We start from the raw sequence: 18,953 nt of genomic DNA, 5'->3' as shown, positions 1-18,953 counted from the left end.
ATGTCAAAAAAGCGGGGGAGGGTACTGGATAACCAGAATTTTAAAACGCGCCTTCCGGAAAAACTTTTGTCATCGGACACATTGGATACAAAAGTGCCTTCACCGACGACCTTACTTAAAAGCAAGGGGGCGAAGGGCCCTCCGCCGGCTCCTGCTCCGCCCACCCCACCCCACTCCACGCCCGCCCGTGGGTGCCGAGCCTGGGGCCCCACGCCGCCCCGCCGTCCCCGCCCTGCGACCCGCACTCACTGCTCGGCCGGGCACCGCACCGCGGCTCGCGGCTGCCCCCCGGCCACCGCTTTCTCGCCCTCCAGCGCCGCGGCCCCCGCCTCCCGCGCCGGCTTCTCGGCACAGCTCTCCCCCGGCCACGCTCCGGGCTGAAGCATCGTCCCCCGACTCATGGGGCCTCCGCCGGCGGCGGGGCCGCAGGGGTTCGGCCGCCTCCCAGCGATCCGGAGCCCCTCCCGTCGGGGCACCCGGCAGTGGCCGCCACTGCAGCGCTGCTGCCTGCCGGCTACCGACGGCGCACAGGACGCTTCCGCGCGCGTCACCACCGCCCGCCCCGCGGCCTCTGACCCGCGACGAGTGGGCGCGGCCCGCGACGGCCGGGAGTCCTGCGACGCGGAGCCTGCGCATGCGCCTGCGCGGGCCGAGCAGCCCGAGAGGACCGCCCACGCGAAGCGCTATGGCGCGTGCTCCACCCCCGCGCGCCGCCGGCCCGCCCCAGAAATCCCCGCGCGCGGTCGTTGACTTCAGGCTCGCGGTAGCTGTTCGTCCTCGCGTCCCCGGGCGTGAGAGAGAGAAAGCGCTGGACAAGTGGCGGGACTCGGCCTCGGTGAGGAGGAGGAGGGCCGGCCTGGGGCGTGAAGGGCACTAATATGTTTGGGCGCCTTACAGTGTCGCTCTGGGCTTCGGAGCCTCGCCCTCCGCCGGAGGAGTTTCCTCGGCTGTAGAGCGAGGGATGTGGTCCGAGTGGGTGATGTGCGGCTTCCCCGGCCTCCCAAGGGCGATGCCGTCACCACCCGCCCCGAGCCTGGAGCCCGGCGGGCTCTGGCCTTCGGCGTGGTGCCGCGCTTGTCGCTCCAGAGCTGAGTTAACAGCCATCCCCTCCGTGAGAAGGGGGACACGGTCCTACCCAACCGGTGGGCCAGCGCAGCCGCGTGTGTGTGTGTTGTTGGACTACATTCTTTCAAATAGGAAATTTGGGGGGCTTCTCTGGTGGCGCAGTGGTTAGGAATCTGTCTGCCAATGCAGGGGACATGGGTTAGAGCCCTGGTCTGGGAAGATCCCACATGCTGCTGAGCAACTAAGCCCGTGCTCCACAACTACTGAGCCGCCTGCCACAACTGCTGAGCCTGCACTCTAGAGCCCACGAGCCACAACTACTGAGCCTGCGCTCTAGAGCCCGCGAGCCACAACTACTGAGCCTGTGCTCAAGAGCCTGCAAGCCACAACTACTGAGCCCACATGCCACAACTACTGAGCCTGCGCTCTAGAGCCTGCAGGCCACAACTACTGAGCCCACGTGCCACAACTGCTGAGCCTGCACTCTAGAGCCCGCGAGCCACAACTACTGAGCCCACATGCCACAACTGCTGAGGCTGCGCTCTAGAGCCCGCAAGCCACAACTACTGAGCCTGTGTGCCACAACTACTGAGCCCGCGTGCCACAACTGCTGAGGCTGTGCCCTAGAGCCTGCGAGCCACAACTATTGAGCCCTCGTGCCATAACTACCGAAGTCCGGAGCCCATGCTCTGCAACAACAGAGGCTGCTGCAGTGAGAAGTCCATGCACCACAACAAAGAGTGGCCCCCGCTCACCGCAACTAGGGAAAGTCTGCAGCAACGAAGACCCAACGCAGCAAAAATAAATAAATTAATTAATTAAATAAATCTATTAAAAAAAAACAAATAGGAAATTTGATTGAGAAGGAGCAAGAGCAAAGGGAAAATATTAACAGACTTTAAAGATGAGAAGACAAAAATGTTTCCTGTCCAGGGAGGGAATAGCAGAGTAGCTGCTAAAGATGAGCAGCAGTCATGGGTGCAGGGGGCAAAGAGCACAGGGCCAAAGTATGGAGGAAGGGAATGGCTTCGGCAGTTCGGAAACCTACAAGGGGTTCTGGGGTAAAATGGGTTCATAATGGGGTTTTATTGAAAGATGAACCTGGAAGAAGGGTACTGGAGACCAGATCTTGAAAAGCCTCCTTCAGCTAACGGGGAACCTTGTGTTTGATCCTCCTTGAAAGATCGGAAGGAGATTATTTTAAAAGGTCATTTTGTCTGCAGTTAGAGAAAAGGTTGGAAAAGGGACAGGGAAACCAATATAGGGAGACTATGTAGTAATGGGCATCAAAGGGAGAAACTGGCTGGAAAGAATACTTGCATTTTATGGCAAAGAACTGTGGCGGGTTTTCCACTTTAATTTTATTTGAAAAAGTAAAATACACTTGCTAAAAAAATTCAGAGCATACAAAAGAATACACAGTCAAATTTTGTATGGATGTTAAGGGTGTGGGATTATAGTGGGATGACTAGTGTCCCCTAAAATTCATTCTCCAACTGGAAATGCAATGTGACCTTATTTGGAAATAATCTTTGAAGATGTAATCAGGTAAAATGAGGTCCTGCTGGATTAGAGTGGGTCCTAAATCCAATGTCTGGTACACTTATTTAAGAAGAGAGGATGCAGACATATATAAACACAGAAGGAATTAGGATATGTGAAAATGGAGGCAGAGATTGGGATGATGTAGCTAGAAGCCAAGAAATGCCAGGAGCTGCTGGTAGCTAGGAAAAGACAAAGGTTATTCCAAAGAGCCTTCAGGAGAAGCATGGCCCTGCTGACAACTTGAGTTCAGATATCTCCTCTCAAGAACTGTGAGAATAAATTGCTGTTGTTTTAAGCCTCTCGGTTTGTAGTACTTTGCAGTAACCACCCTAGGAAACTAATACAGGGATAAAGATGAAGGCTTGTGAAATACTATCAGGCTGAATTTATTGATAAGAGCCTACAAAGCAGATACATTTTACCTTAAAGGGTTAGAAAAAGATTGTTTGATTGTTTGCTGAGTATGTCTCTTCCAATTGTACCTGTGGAACTAAGAAAATAACCACAAGATGGCTTTCAGAGCCCAATGGACTCACTGTGAGAAGAAACTGGCAAAAACACCATTGATCACTGACTTCCTTCCACCCAAAAGTGTCTACACTAAATGAAGTTGAAGTGCCAGAACTGCCTAGGATACTGTAGAGGAAGATCTCCAAAGTCTTGGGAAGATGGGAATCTTAGAGTTGATTTATCATGTAAGACTTTCTCACCCACCTCAGGAGGGTCCAGAGGACATTACCCTTCAGCATGACTATGAGAAGTAATTTGTGAAGTGAGTCCCAGCACCTTGAAGAGATCTGCAATTGCTCCTCTCTGTATTCAGATGTATCTTACAATGGAACCTGTTATCATCAAACAGATTCTTAAATGCAGTGGTGATGATGGGATCTCAGGGTGGCAGGTAGGGACCAGTGTGGTTGCTGTAATGGACAGCTGAGCCAAAGCAGTAATCAGAATTGTCTGACTCGCAAAGACCTATGGTATTGGCTAGTTGATCATGGTGTCCCTAGAAAAGAAATAGATGGATAATTACTAAATTCTTACTTGGTCTTTATAAGCAGAAGAGTTCTGGGAACTCCCTGGTGGTACTCAGTGCTCTCACTGCCGAGGGCCCTGGTTTAATCCCTAGTCAGGGAACTAAAATCCCACAAGCTGCACAGCGCAGCCAAAAAATATATAAGCAGAAGAGTTCCAGGTCTATGAACAGAAACCCTAACTTGTGTCACCAAAACAGAAAGTCACAGCCCCTCTATCAGTTCCCAGGCTTGAGCCAATTTACATACCCAGAACTCTGAATGAAGGGGAGGCCAGGTCTTCTTGAGGAAGGACCCTACTTCAGTGCCAAAAATGTATAGTGTTAATTTTTTCCCCAGCCTACCCCACAGGGTCCTATAGCCATCAACAAGAGTGACTGTGCATTGGGGGAAAGGAAATAACCAGACTTTTGGGGCTTAGTAGACAGTGGGTTTGACCTAATTCATGGAAACCCAAAATATCACTGTATCTACCTATCAGAGTAGGGGCTTGTGAAGGTCAAATTATCGTGGAATTTTAGCTCAGGTTCATCTTATATTAGGCCCAGTGGGTCTCTGAACACATCCTGTGGTTATTTCCCCAGTTCCAGAATGCATAAAAAATGGACATGCTCAGCAGCTGGCAGGATCCCCACAATGGTCCCCTGACCTGTAGAGTGAAGGCTGTTACTGTAGGAAAGGACAAATAGAAGCCACTAGAACTGTTGCTACCTATAAAAATGTAAACCAAAACAATACCACATTTTTGGAGGGATTGCAAAGATTAGTACCACTATCAAGAACTTGAAAGTTGCAAAGGTTGTGATACACATCACATCCCTTTTCAACTCACCTATTTGGCATGTGCAGAAGACAGATGGATCTTGGAGCATGACTGGATTTTTGTAAATCCGGTTATGTGATGATCCCTGTTGCACTGCTAAACCAGATGTGGTTTCATTGCTTGAGCAAATCAACACATTTCCCAGTACCTGGTGTGCAGCTGTTGATCTGGCAAATGCTTTTTCCTTTATATGTGTTGAAAAAGACCACCGGAAGGAGTCAACTGGCAAGGTCAGCAGCACACCTTCACTGTCCCACCACAGGTTATATCAACCCTCCAGCCCTATGTCATGATTTAGTCTGCAGAGACTAAATCCCCTTCCCCTTCCACAGAACATCACACTGGTCTATTACGTTGATGATGATATGCTGATTAGTCCTGGTAGACAGGAAGTACCAATTACTGTACTCATATTGGTAAGATATTTGCATGTCAGAGGATGGGAAGTAAATCCCCCCCAATTCAGAGGCCTTCTACCTCAGTGAAATTTCTAGGGGTCCCTTGGAGTTGAGTATATCAAGATATCACTTCTAAGTGAAGGATAAGTTGTTACATCTGGCCCCTCCTACTGTTAAAAAAAAAAGAGGCATAACACCAAGTGAGCGAAGAGAAGTCTCTGCAACAGTCCAGGCTGCTGTACAAGTTACTTTTCCACTTGGGTCATATGATTCAGTTGACCCAGTGATGCTTGAAGTGGCAGATAGAGATATTTGGAGTCTTTGGCAAGTACATATAAGTGAATCACAATGCAAACCTTTAGGATTTTGTAGCAAAGCCCTGGCATCCTGTGAAGATAACTACTCTCCTTGTGAGAAACAAGTTTTGGCTTGCTGACGGACCTTAGCAGAAATGAATACTTACCCATGGGCCAAGTTACAATGCGACCTGAGCTCAGTGATCAATCATACTGATGGTATGTAACCTTGATATGATCGGATGCAGAGGGCACCGCACCTCTGTGATCTTCCAAGCACCCATAACCCCAGTCTAATGAGAGGAACACCAGACAAATTACAAACTCCATTAGAGGGGCATCCTAAAAATTACTTCACCAGTTCTCTTCAAAACTGTCAAGGCCACCAAAAACAAGAAAAGTCTGAGAAACTATCACTCAAGAGGAGCCTAAGGAGACATGACAACTAAATGTAATGTGGTATTCTGGATGGGGTCCTGGAACAGAAAAAGACATTAGGTTAAACAAAAGAAGTATGAATAAACTATGGACTTTAGTTAACAATAATGGATCAAAATTGGCTCATTAAGTAGTAAATATACTAATGTAAGATGTTAGTAATAGGAGAAATTGGGTACAGGGTATATAGGAGCTCTGTACTATCATATCCATTTTTCTATAAATCTAAAACTATTCCCCCCCAAAGTCTATTATATTAGAAAGAAATCAAACTGAAATCACCAAGTCACAAAATGATAAACCAAGACTTTCCAAAATAAGGAAGAATGTCAAATCATGTTCTTATTTTGTACTTCAATAGAAAGATTTAAATTTAAAATTTAATTATTTCATCTTTAATCCTTTAAAATTGCTATTGTGTATGTGTTTTATAGTATACATAGTACATAAACACAGAGGTATGTGTGTGTATTTTTAATGTATATGTGCATATTGGGAATGTCCAAAAATTTTTTAACCAGCATTACAGAACTAAATTATTAGAGAACAAGTGTGTAAACTAAATAAGTCACAAACTAAATCAGAGTTTCTAAGAGGGAGTTGTGAAACGTAAGCCCATGAACTGTGATATAATTACAATTAGCCTATTGTTATGTCAAGATGAATAAAAAAATAGCAGAAAAATCTATAAGCCTAAGTAAAAGCCTATATAATAACATTGCTAGAGACAATTCCAGTTAGTTTCCAGCTTCTTCTTAGAATCAAACATTCCTAAATTAGATAACTAAAAGTAAAATTGTGATATAATAATGTGTAAGTCCTTAGACTTGGTAACATATTTTGAACCATCTCAAACTGATATTACTTCTTCAATGGTCTTGCCTAGAATAGTTAATGCATGAAAGATTCTGAGCTCCTTTGAATACTTCAGCCCTTATTTACAGTAACTGTTCATGAAGAATACTACTGAGCCATTACAGTTTTTATTTGTTGGAATGATTGATTTTTTAAATTCTCTATAAGGAACTTAGTACAAGTTGGATGCATATCTCCCTCTTCAATACCAAAAACTCGTATTTTACAGCAAAGTTAAAACACCCTATATTTTTACTCTATGGAATTTCCCAATGTCACAGCTATAAAAAATAGACTACAAGTGTATTCCGTACATCAGTTTCTAAAGTAGTCACAGGTACTTTTTAGTTTATTCTAGTTTCACAGGTTCATGTACTATACTCATGCTTGGCAGGAAGTATCACTAGTTTCACTTAAAAATTAACTACTCTAGGAATACCTGTGTATTTATTTGAAAGACACCCCCCCCTTTTCAGCATGTCTCTTGATTGTAGAATGCTCATTATTTTTAAATAGGACTTTGGGGGTGGGAGCTACTATGTCTTTGCAGTTCTGAGACTAGAAGAAATAACTTTACAGGGAAAAAATTAGAAATAGTTCATTAAAAAATATCTTGCACTAGTAATAGTTTACCTAAAAACCCCCAAAATTGTCCACAAGAGTTTTTCTTGGGAGAAGTGTGTCATAATGAAATTTTATCATGAAATTCAAACCATTTCATACATAAGGAGATGACAGAGGATGATGTTATAAAAAGACTTGGAATTCTGGAAAATATTAAATGAGTCTTTTGCCTCCAGCTAAACAGAATTTCATCCTAAACAAATAATTCAGGCAGCTGATTATCTTAAATTATTTGAAGAGCTTCTAAAATGGAATTCCATACCCTTAGTGCCTTAATATCTGCTATGGACTGAATCATGGCCCCTCCAAATTCATATGTTGAAACCCTAACCCCCAATGTAACTATATTTGGTGATATGAGTTGAATATTTGTGTCCTCCCAAAATTCATGTGTTGAAAGCCTATACTCAAATGGGGTGGTATTAGGAGGTGGGGCCATTGGGAGGTAATTAGGATCAAATGAGTCAGGAGGGTGGAGTCCTCATGAATGAGATTAGTACCTTATAAGAGTCACAAGAGTATCTGGTCTTGCATTTAGGTCTTTAATCCATTTTGAGTTATTTTTGTGTATGGTGTTAGAGAATGTTCTGATTTCATTCTTTTACATGTAGCTGTCCAGTTTTCCCAGCACCACTTATTGAAGAGACTGTCTTTCCTCCATTGTATATTCTTGCCTCCGTTGTCATAGATTAATTGACCATAAGTGCATGGGTTTATTTCTGGGCTTTCTATCCTATTCCATTGATCTATGTGTCTGTTTTTTTGTACCATACTGTTTTGATTACTGTAGCTTTAGAGTATAGTCTGAAGTCAGGGCACGTGATTCCTCCAGCTCTGTTCTTCTTTCTCAAGATTGTTTTGGCTATTTAGTTTCTTTTCTGTTTCCACACACAGTTAAAATTTTTTTGTTCCAGTTATGTGAAAAACGCCATTGGTAAATTGATAGGGTTTGCATTGAACCTTTAGATTACTTTGGGTAGTATGGTCATTTCAACAATATTGATTCTTCCAATCCAAGAACACGGTAAATCTTTCCATCTGTTTGTGTCATCTTCATCGTATAGTTTTTGGAGTACAGGAACTGCTAGAGGAAAATATAAGCATAACACTCTTTGACATAAATCGCAGCAATATTTTTTGGGGACTGTCTCCTAGAGTAATGGAAACAAAACCAGAAATAAACAAATGGGACCTAATTAAACTTAAAAGCTTTTTCACAGCAAAGGAAATCATAAACAAAATGAAAAGACAACCTACAGACTGGGAGAAAATATTTGGAAATGATGCAACCAACAAGCGATTGAGCTCCAAAATACACAAAGAGCTCATACAGCTCAATATCAAAAAACAAACAACCCAATCAAAAAATGGGCAGAAGGGACTTCCCTAGTGATGCAGTGGTTAAGAATCTGCCTGCCAGTGCAGGGGACATGGGTTCAAGCCCTGGTCCAGGAAGATCCCACATGCCGCGGAGCAACTAAAACCATGTACCACAACTACTGAACCTGTACTCTAGAGCCTGTGAGCCACAACTACTGAACCCGAGTGCCACAAATACTGAAGCCTGCACACCTAGAGCCGTGCTCTGCAACAAGAGAAGCCACCACAATGAGGAGCACATGCACTGCAATGAAGAGTAGCCCCCACTCGCCTCAACTAGAGAAAGCCCACACACGGCAACGAAGACCCAACACAGCCAAAACTAAATAAATAAAAATAAATAAATCTATTTTAAAAAATGGGCAGAAGACCTAAACAGACATTTATCCAAAGAAGACATACAGATGGCCAGCAGGCACATGAAAAGATGCTCAACATCGCTAATAATTAGAGGAATGCAAATCAAAACTGCAGTGAGGTATTACCTCACACCAGTCAGAATGGCCATCATCAAAAAGTCTACAAATAATAAATGCTGGAGAGGGTGTGGACAAAAGGGAACCCTTGTGCACTGTTGGTAGGAATAAATTGCTGCAGCCACTGTGGAGAACAGTATGGAAGTTCCTTAAAAACTAAAAATAGAGTTACCGTGTGATCCAGCAATCCCACTCCTGGGCATATATCTGGAAAAGATGAAAACTCTAAATCAAAAAAATGCATTCACCCCAATGTTCATAGCAGCACTATTTACAATAGCCAAGACATGGAAGCAACCTAAATGTCCAATGACAGATGAATGGATGAAGAAGAGGTAGTATATTTATACAATGGAATACTACTCAGCCATAAAAAAGAATGAAATAATACGGTTTGTAGCAACACAGATGGACCTAGAGATTATCATACTAGGTGAAGTAAGTCAGAGAGAGAAAGACAAATATCCTATGATATCATTTATATATGGAATCTAAAAAATGATACAAATGAACTTATTTACAAAACAGAAATGGATTCACAGACACAGAGAACAGACTTACACTTACCAAAGGGGAAAGGAGAGGGGATGGATAAATTAGGAATTGGGGATTAAAAGATACATACTACTATATATAGAATACATAAACAACAAGGACTACTGTATAGCACAGGGAACTATATTCAGTATCTTGTAGTAACCTATAATGGAAAAGAATCTGAAAAAGTATATATATATATATAACTGAATCACTGCTGTACACCTGAAACATTGTAAGTTGATTATATTTCAGTAAAAAATTATAAATACCAAAAATAAATTACATTTATTAATTTTTTTAAAAAGAGTCACAAGAAAGTTTGCTCTTCCTCTCTGCTCTCTGCCAGGTGCAGATATAAGGAGAAGTCAGCAGTCTACAAATCAGAAAACTTTCCTTACCAGAACTCAACCGTACTGGCACCCTGCTCTTGAACTTCCAGTCTCCAGAACTGTGAGAAATAAATTTCTGTTGTTTAAGCCATCCAGTGTATGGTAGTTTGTTACAGCAGCTTGAATTCACTAAGACATTTAGAGATAGGACCTGTGAGGAGGTGATGAAGGTTAAATGAGGTCATAAAGGTGGGGCCCTAATCTGACAGGGTTGGTGTCCTTATAAGAAAAGGAAGAGACACCAGACTTCTCTCTCTACCATGAAGGACACAGAAGGCAGCCATCTGAGAGCCAGGAAGAAAGCTCTCAGCAGAAACCAAATCAGCTAGCACCTTGATCTTGTACTTCCCAACCTCCAGAACTGTGAGAAAATAAATTTCTGTTGTTTAAGCCACCCAGTCTATGGTATTTTGTCATGGCAGCCCAAGCCAACTAAGACAGTATCATAGAGTACTTCTTTATACTTACCTTTTAGGACAAGCATCTGGGTTCCTTTGGAAAGGAAGCCCAACATTCATACTGTACACTGGAATTTAGAAAGAGCTAGAGGGACAAATTTAGAAGTTTCCTAAGAAAATAGAGGTAAGGAAGAGATTCTTAGTCATTTCTGTGCCCTAACATAGGAAATCTTCACCTCCTAGAGTAATCTGATGTTAGGTTGATGATTTTCATATAACCTCATCTTGTCTCCATCAAAGTCAGAGGGGAAAACATCACCCTACTATTACCAAAAACTCTCTACTTGCAATAAGGTAGGCTGTCAACCATACTTGGTATGACTTTTTTAAGTCATACCAGGCTATTGCTGACAAAGTAACAAGGGCTTTCTAGATCTTTTGCTAATCATTGTCTCATGAACTTTTTCTTTTTACTTGCTCCAGAATTTTAGAGGATAGTTGACTAGGTCTTCACCAGAAGATAAGGTGGCATAATTTCATTATCATTGCATTATTTTCCAAAGACCCTGGCAGCTAGAATTCACCTTAAAATAATGATCTTCAAAGTGGGGTACCTCTATCTCTTGAGGTACACCAGGGCCACTTCATACAGCTGTGCAGCATAGGCCCTGGGGTGAAAGACACCTTTCACAGCTGTACGAGGGCATGGATAGGACTATTTTCCTTTCTGACCACCTCGCTTATGTTCACCATATTCTTACTTTACAAAAACAAAAGACTGCTCTCTTATCCATCCCAAATCTTACTACAGTGTGTCTCTCAAGGGCTGTGTTGTCCAATACAATAGTCACTAGTCACATGTGGATACTGAGCACCTGAAGTGTAGCTGGTATGAATTAAGATTTGCTGCTTGTATAAAATACTACAAGGAATAGTACCAAAAAAAAAAAAATGTAAAACTACCTCATTTTTAACTTTTTATATTGACTGAATGTTGAAATGATTATATTTTGGAAATATTGCATTACATATGACATTAATTTCACCTGCTTCTTTTTGCTTTTCAAACAAATTTTAAATTACATATATGGCTCACATTGTATTTCTATTGGATGGCACTTCTGCTTTCAGAGAAGTCTCCAAAATAAGGCATCAAAAATTTGCATTCAGGCTTTGTGTCTTTCCTTTTCTTCTCTTTAAGAGTGGGTATTTTGGTATTCAGTGGAGCAGTTTGGCCAATATGTTCATTCAGATATAATGTAGAGTGTGGTTATAAGAGTGATGATAATTTTACTCAAAGAAAGCATTGCTCCTGAGGGAGAGTGTTGAGAGAACCAAGCAGAGTATAGGTAAGAAACATTGGTAGCATCTTAGGTCATCCAGGTGACATGCTCAATGCAAGGCTCTCTGCCTTACTTAGCACTCTTCCTTAGAATTAGTGTTTATAAGTGTGATGATTGTCCTATAGTAGTCCCAGATTGACTGTAAAGACTGGATAATCAATCCTTTTGTAATTCAGGGGGTTTCTAATTCTTTGCTTTCAACAAATTTGATGGAGAACCTAAAGTTGATGATTTAAAATAACATTTAATGAGAGATTACTGTGAGATACTTTTGGCATGCAATTCAGAAGTTGAAATAATTGAATGACTTTACTATAATAAAACTATTTTCATCTATTTATGAGAACAGTGTCTCTGAGTGCTTATATCTGTAAAACCCCAAAGTAGGAATTGAATCTAGATTAAATTGTATCTCTTTCTAACAATAAATAACATTCATCAATAGATTTTGAGAGATGTATCCAATAAAATTTTACTAATTATGTGTAATTATTATCAAAATTTATAATATATTGTTTCAAATTTTAACTACTGATAATTATGATAATAAAACTTTCAGGTAATTTTAATTTTAATTTTAAAAGATTTTCAAACATAAAAATACACTGCATTACATAAAATTCTGGGAATGGAGAATGGAGTGAAAATAATATTTCATTGAGAAAAAGGAATGATGTGAAAGGCAGTCTTTTTTATGAATGATAGTGAATTTCTAATAAATATGTTATTTTGATGGTACTGGAAACATAAGAGTCATGTGATGATTTTATTTTAAAATGTCAATATTTATAGTATAATGGAAATTACATTCTTTAAAACTACATTTCTAATGGAAAATTTTAGATGTCAACTTTCAAAAGTGGAAACAGTTTCACAGTTTTTCAAAACTCTTTTAGGGACAAAGTGAGCAAAAAGATTCAGATGACTGCCTCAGATGGCAGCTAGTCAAAACCGTCTCATCTGATAGATGTAGCAGCTGAGGACCACAGGTTCTGTTCTTGAACCAGAACCCAAAGCCACATTCAGTCACTGGCTCCGCAACTCCATCCCATCTCCTACGCAAAGAGGGCACACGGGGTTCTGAGAGAAAGTCCATGTTTATTAATGACAAGGTACCTCTAAGTAAGAGGTCATCTCTTAAATGTATTTGAGTTTAGAGCTGTCTGACGTCTGTGGTAGCCTGTCACCACCAGTCTCATCAGGATTCTTTCTAAGGCAATCATTTAGAAATATGAGGTGTCCATACATCTATCTCAGCAAGTTGGGTTGTGATTTATCTAACAACTGACTTCCCTAACAAAGCTGGAAGCAGCTTAGGGGGAGTAGATATTCATTGTTTTAGTTGGCTTGGGCTGGGCTGCCATAACAAAATACCATACACTGGGTGGTTTAAACAACAGAAATTAATTTTCTCCCAGTTCCGGAGCTGAAAGTGAGATAGGGTGCCGGCATGGTCGGGTTCTGTTGAGAGTTCTGTTCCCGGCTTGCAGACAGCTGCCTTCTTGCTGCATGTGCCTGCCGAGAGAAAGCAAGATCTGGATCTGGTCTCTCTTCCTATCCGTAAGGACGTAATCCTATTGGATCAGGACCCTACCCTTATGACCTCATTTAACTTTACTTCCACAAAGCCCCTACCTCCAAATATGTCACATTAGGGGCTAGGGCTTCAACATACGAATTTTAGTTGGACACAAACGTTCAGTTCCCAACAGTCATAAATCTTTATATACCTTGTTCCTAACCCAACGGATGGTACTAGTGAGCATTAATAAATTTCTGCTGAATAAATTCATATTAATTCCTTATATCAGTGTCATAGTGGCAATGTTGTACAGCAAAGAGAAAACTAGCTCTACATGACCTTGGGCAAGTCATGTAACATCTCTGAGCCTCAGCTTCTTCAGATGTAAAGTCTAGATAGCAACTCTTATCTTATAAATATGTTATGAGGCTTAGAAGGGAGGTGTGTCAAGGGTATGGAATCGTATGTGTGAAATAATAGCTCTATATAATACTTCTGCTTAACATTTTATAGTTTGTGAAGCACTGCTGTATACATCATTCTACTGAATGAAGACCTGAATGCCTCAGACACTTCTAGCACCAAGCTTCATGATCTTTAAGGTCTTGGATGAACTGGTATAGTGAAAAGAAAATAAGGTAACCTTGGACTTCACTAGGTCATAATTTCTGTGTTATGCAATGAAGTAATTCACTGCATTGGTCTAGCTCTCGGGGTGATCAAGAGGGCAGGTTAATAAATCTTCCCGGCAGGGAGAGGAAAATATTAGGTGTTTTAATGTCTATTCTTTTGCAAAATTAATCAGTTACTTGCTATTTCCTTAAATAAATTATTTTTCAGAATACTTATAGCCAAAGTTTTGTAAGTCCAATCACGGACACTAGATGGCACCATAAGAACCTCACCTGCACCAATTCCTGACAGTCCAACAGCTCTTTCTCACAATTTACAGCCTGAAGATTTTTAACATAGAGTCTGGGGTGAAAAAAACTTTGAGAAAAGTTCTTTCATTTCTATGTAGAGACTATAAGTTTTCTTTCTAAGAGGTTGATCTCCTACTGTGAATAGTACGCAGAGGATCAAGACTCTCATGGGAAACTACAGACAGCGTGGATCAAGTCAGGAGACGTGGTCTGCGTCCCAGGGCCGATGCTTCGCAGCTGGTTTTCGCGGAGAAAGTCTATTTCCTGCCCCGTATGCATCTCATGGGATTGCTGGGAGGACCATACAGAGTCACGGAAGAGAACTGCCACGTGCTACAGTTAAAAACCAAGGTTCTTTCTACCTCTGCAGCCCCTCTTCCCGGGAGGCTCCTGCCTTGCACCAGCTCCGGGCCTCTGCTACCCGGGCCCCTGCCTGCTCTGTTTTCAACCACAAGCTCACTCCTCAAGCATCTGTAAAGGACTCTGACATCAGATCTGTTTTTCAACTTTCACTCAAGCAGCTGGAACTCATGCTTCTTCATGTCCTCCACACCAGTGGTGTTCAGCTTCTCTTCAGTAGTCCTTTGGCTACTCGTCATCACCTGGACGTGAACCCCGTAAAACCGTCAGCTTCACCTCCCATTGTTCCACAAGTCATCCCTCCTTTCCCCTCCCCACCTGCTCATCCCTTTCACTGTGATTCCAGCTCCTCCGCGTCTTCCTTCTCTCCCTGTTCATCAGTCCCTGCTTCTCTGCGCATAGAGCCCCTCTTTCTCTTCTCGCCTAGGCTCTTTACTCTCCCACCAGCACCTACGCCTCCCTCCCTCACCCCAGTCCTCCGAGGCCTCCAGCCCTCAGGCCGCCACGGGACCAGTGCAGCCCTTGGTTTGAGGCAGGGCAGAGCGCCAAGTGGAAGAGCACAGGCGTAGAATTGTTTTATTGCTCTGACAGTAAACAGCTGTGTAAGTAACTCTGCCCACATTACTCATCCCTCTGAGCATCAGCGGTGGGTATTTTCGGGGGATGAAGACATCTCCCCACAGGAGAATTAAGGGAGTTAGTAGGTAAGAAGAGATGTTCTAAAACATATTTTTATGCCTTTACCTTTTCTCTCTTCCACATATGTGACCTCCCCCTGCGATCCAGAGGTCCTTCTCTGGAGGGCAAGTGGATGAATAGGTAGGCTAGGATTATTAGAGTAAAACGCAAATGAGAGGCAGGTTGTAGTTTACTTCTAAAACAGGTAACTGAGATATAAAACTAAAGGCCTGAAGAAAGTAGGGCCTAGAGATTATGCCAAAGTATACTTTGGAAACAAAACAGGGGAGAACTAGGTATACCTGCCTTCCGTTCCCCACCACAACCAGATCATGGGGACCACGGAGGAGGAGCCTCAAAGGAAACGGGCAGGGAGGGCGGAGGAGCTGGGTTGTCCCTGTATGGTCAGCCCCCCACGATGGCGGCTCCCTTGCTCGCTGTGCGTCCCCTGCCTGACCAGTCTCTGCCTCACCTGCCCCTACTCACCTGACTGACCTTCCCTCCTCAGTGCATGGCTGCATGCTCGCCCCGGCCCAGCTGCGGATCGCTCATTAGATCAGAACATCCGCACCTTGCTGGCTCATCAAAGGGGCGGTGAGGGGCAGGCTCCCATGCTGGTTTCCCTGGTAACCGATGAGCCACGCTGACGTCAATTCCCCCTGTAACTGGTAACCTCCCTCTCCCGTGGTAGTGAAGATGGCCGCTGTCTGCCCCACAGGGTGGGGAGTCACGCCCGGACCTCGCTTCCCACAGGTAAGATCCTCCTATCCATGAACACCATTGATGTCTCCGTCACTGATTCTGGGGTCCTTCTACTGTCTTCAAGCTGGGCAAACGCTGGGCTTACAGGCCTGCGGGGTGCAGCCCAACAGTCCCTTTTCAAGAGTCCTACACTCACCTAATCATGAAACCTAGGTGGGTCCCTTAACCCCCAGAAGCAGGGATGTGGAAAGAAAATCCACAGCATATATATAGTCATTTAGCCCTCAAAACAACTCCACAAAACCACTGTTACCCACATAAAACAACACCACAAGACTATTATTGGCCCCATTTTACAGAATAGGAAAGTGACAGGATTTTGACTCAGGCCAGCTGACTTCAAAGGCCGTGCTCTTAACCATCACCCTACACAGCCTTTCAGTAAACATCAGTTCCCTACACCCACCCCAACCCCACCTCTACTCAATGCCAGGGTTAGGAAGCTGAGTTAGGAAAGGTAGGCTGCCGTGTGTTTCATGCTGTTACTGTTTAAGGTCTAAACTCAGCTGGGCCTTCGGTTCTGCTTCATCTCCTGTTGTTTGTGCTTCGTCGGCTCCCTTCACCAGGCCCTGCAATGGGCCTAAACCCTCCACCTTCCCTACCCCGCTCACCTCTAGCAGTAAACTCACCTGTGATTCATAGACAAAATCAGTGCCGTTAGGGGTGGACTCTTGCAGCTTCCCTCCTTCCCTCAACTAACTTATCTTCAACGGAAGCCTCTCCTCCTATCCAACCAGTTTTCGAAGGAGAGGTTCCTCTCTCTCTCCTCTTTCAGACCGCTCCCTCCTTTGCTCTTGCACCTCCTCCAGGAGTTCTCTCAGGTGTCTCTTTTTCCAGTATGTTCAACCTTCCCCCTCTCTGCTGGGTCCTTTCAGCATATAAACAAGGTAAGGTCTTTCCTCTCCTTCATGTCATTTCCATCCATAATTGTCCTAGATGTCAGAAATTTCCAAGCACCAGTCCCTGAACTCTTCCTAAGTAGTGATGAAATCTCACTAATTCATGATAAAAAGTTGAGCAAATAAGGATAATATAGGGAGTTTCTCATTAAACTAAAGTAATTCAATTTAAATGATTTTCTTTTGTTCTGAAATTATGACTTTTTTTTAAATGTTCTGTTATTCTTTGTATAGGAGGCCCTCTGCATCTGTGGGTTCCATATCCTCAGATACAGAAGGCCGACTGTACCACACCATTTAATACAAGGGACTTGAGCACCCGTAGAGTTTGATATCCTTTGGGGGTCCTGGAACAGATTCCCCCAAGGATCCCCAGGGATGACTGTATGCCACCTATCAGAAGTGTGAAGACTTCACTTGAGCAATGAACAACCCTCTTTGCTGTAAGACGTTGAGATTTGGGGCCTCTTTTTTACTGTGCATAACCTAGCCAAGAAGTCCTCAAACTCTTTGGTCTCTGAACATCTCTACACTCTTTACACTCTTAAAAACTATTAAGGACCTGTATTGACTGTGTTTCCTTACTTTCTGTCTTCTCAATGCTCTGGCAGCTGGGACCTTGCTAGTGCAGGAGAGACTGCTCCTTTGAGGACTAGCTAATTCCTAGAGATGACAAACTCCTCCCTTGTGAATATACCTTTCATGTGCAAGCTAACCAATCCAAAACCATACCCCTCCGCCCCCATAACCACCCCCTTTACACAGCTCTCGCAGGGCTCTTATACTTTGGGCCAATACAGTGATATGTTGTTTTACTGCACTTCACAGATACTGCATTTTTTACAGATTGAAGGCTTGTGACAAACCTGCATTGAGCAAGTCTATTGGTACCATTTTTCCAGCAGCAGTAGTTTTTAATTAAGGTACGTACATTGTTTTCTTAGACATAATGCTATTGCACACTTAATAGACTACAGCATAGTGTAAACATAATGTTTATATGTACTGGAAACCAAAAAATTCGTGTGACTTGCCTTATTGCCCCATTTGCTTTATTGCAATAGTCTGGAACCAAACCAGCAGTATCTCCGAGGTATGCCTGTATTCACCTGTCCTGGTCACCTCAGGGCCAGATCCAGGAAACCCTAGGACAGCCCCTACATCTGAGAGCCTGCTGAAATTATTCAAACTAGCCAACCCTAAACCTGCTTACCCTGCCTTGCCTGTTCCTTTCTGTGAAAACCACAATAAGGCTCTCACCCATGCTTTCCCCTCACTCCTTCAACCTTCTGACTGACTAGTGCTTCCCGGGTGGCCCTGTGCGGCCCTGTGTGACATGGCAGGCCTCCTACTCTTGGGAACAGACTTCCCTTTAGTGACAGTCATCTGCTGGTCTATTGACCTAACCATACCTAAGTAATAATAAAGCCAACATTTTAAAACAGGACCTCAGTGGGCTTTTGTTTATGTGGGTTCTATATATTGATATTTACTGTTTTAGATATTAAAACTGAGAAATTTTAAAAATATGTAAATGAATCCATTATACATTAGCATAGTAATATCTTAATGAAAAATATATTTTCTAGAACAAAAAAATAGCTGTGAGAAGAGTAGCACTGTTTCAGTTTTTACAAATCTCTTTAATGTCTGGCTAAGCAGAATAAAGCTGGATTTTGGGGTCTGCTTCTGCATTCAAAGAGCTGCAGTATCACATTCTGGAAAACTCCACAATACACTCATAAGAGATTGAGAATGAAAAAGGCAAATAACATTTTAGCATTTAATCATTGATTTTGAAACTGACCTCATAGACCCACGGAAAATGTCCCCAGACCACACTTCGAGAATGCTAACCTACACAATATTGACTAATACAAGTTTTTTAGAATTTAATTTTTTTTCCAGTTGTATTGAGATATAAATGATATAGAGTACTGTATAAGTTTAGGTGTCCAGCATAGTGATTTGACTTACATACATCATGAAATGATTATCATGGTAAGTTTAGTGAGTATCCATCATCTCATATAAACACAAAATTAAAGAAATAGGGAAAAAAACATTTTTTCCTTATGATGAGAACTCTTAGGATTACTCTCTTAACAACTTTCATATGTATAGTACAGCAGTGTTAATTATCTTTATCACGTTGTACATTACATCTCTAGTACTTATTTATCTCATGACTGGAAGTTTTGTAAC

The 18,953-nt window shown here is 42.7% G+C and overlaps 1 protein-coding gene and 1 long non-coding RNA gene across 6 annotated transcripts in view; one reads left to right on the top strand and one right to left on the bottom strand.

The window, feature by feature from the left end:
- OTULIN (OTU deubiquitinase with linear linkage specificity) overlaps window positions 1-550 on the bottom strand; it is a 30,198-nt gene extending 29,648 nt beyond the window's left edge. The window contains exon 1 of one of the 2 annotated variants that reach the window (XM_057541129.1): window positions 250-550. In XM_057541129.1, coding sequence (XP_057397112.1) covers window positions 250-401 — 152 coding nt within the window. In that variant the 5' untranslated portion in view covers window positions 402-550. The remainder of the gene's footprint in view (window positions 1-249) is intronic. The other variant, XM_057541128.1, reaches the window with a different exon arrangement.
- Window positions 551-654: 104 nt separating this feature from the next.
- On the top strand, window positions 655-17,673 carry LOC103004923 (uncharacterized). 4 transcript variants are annotated; one of them, XR_009007305.1, is made up of 4 exons: window positions 655-835; window positions 9,821-9,924; window positions 13,640-15,840; window positions 17,595-17,673. It is a non-coding gene; the product is annotated as an uncharacterized LOC103004923 (long non-coding RNA). The 4 variants fall into 4 exon arrangements; XR_009007306.1 differs by having other exon boundaries at window positions 17,577-17,673; XR_009007307.1 differs by having other exon boundaries at window positions 13,640-13,764; window positions 14,195-17,666.
- The last annotated feature ends 1,280 nt before the right edge of the window (window positions 17,674-18,953 follow it).

The sequence above is a fragment of the Balaenoptera acutorostrata genome, chromosome 2 (assembly GCF_949987535.1).
Source record: "Balaenoptera acutorostrata chromosome 2, mBalAcu1.1, whole genome shotgun sequence".
Taxonomy (NCBI): domain Eukaryota; kingdom Metazoa; phylum Chordata; class Mammalia; order Artiodactyla; family Balaenopteridae; genus Balaenoptera; species Balaenoptera acutorostrata.
This window is presented reverse-complemented; position numbering and strand designations above follow the sequence as displayed.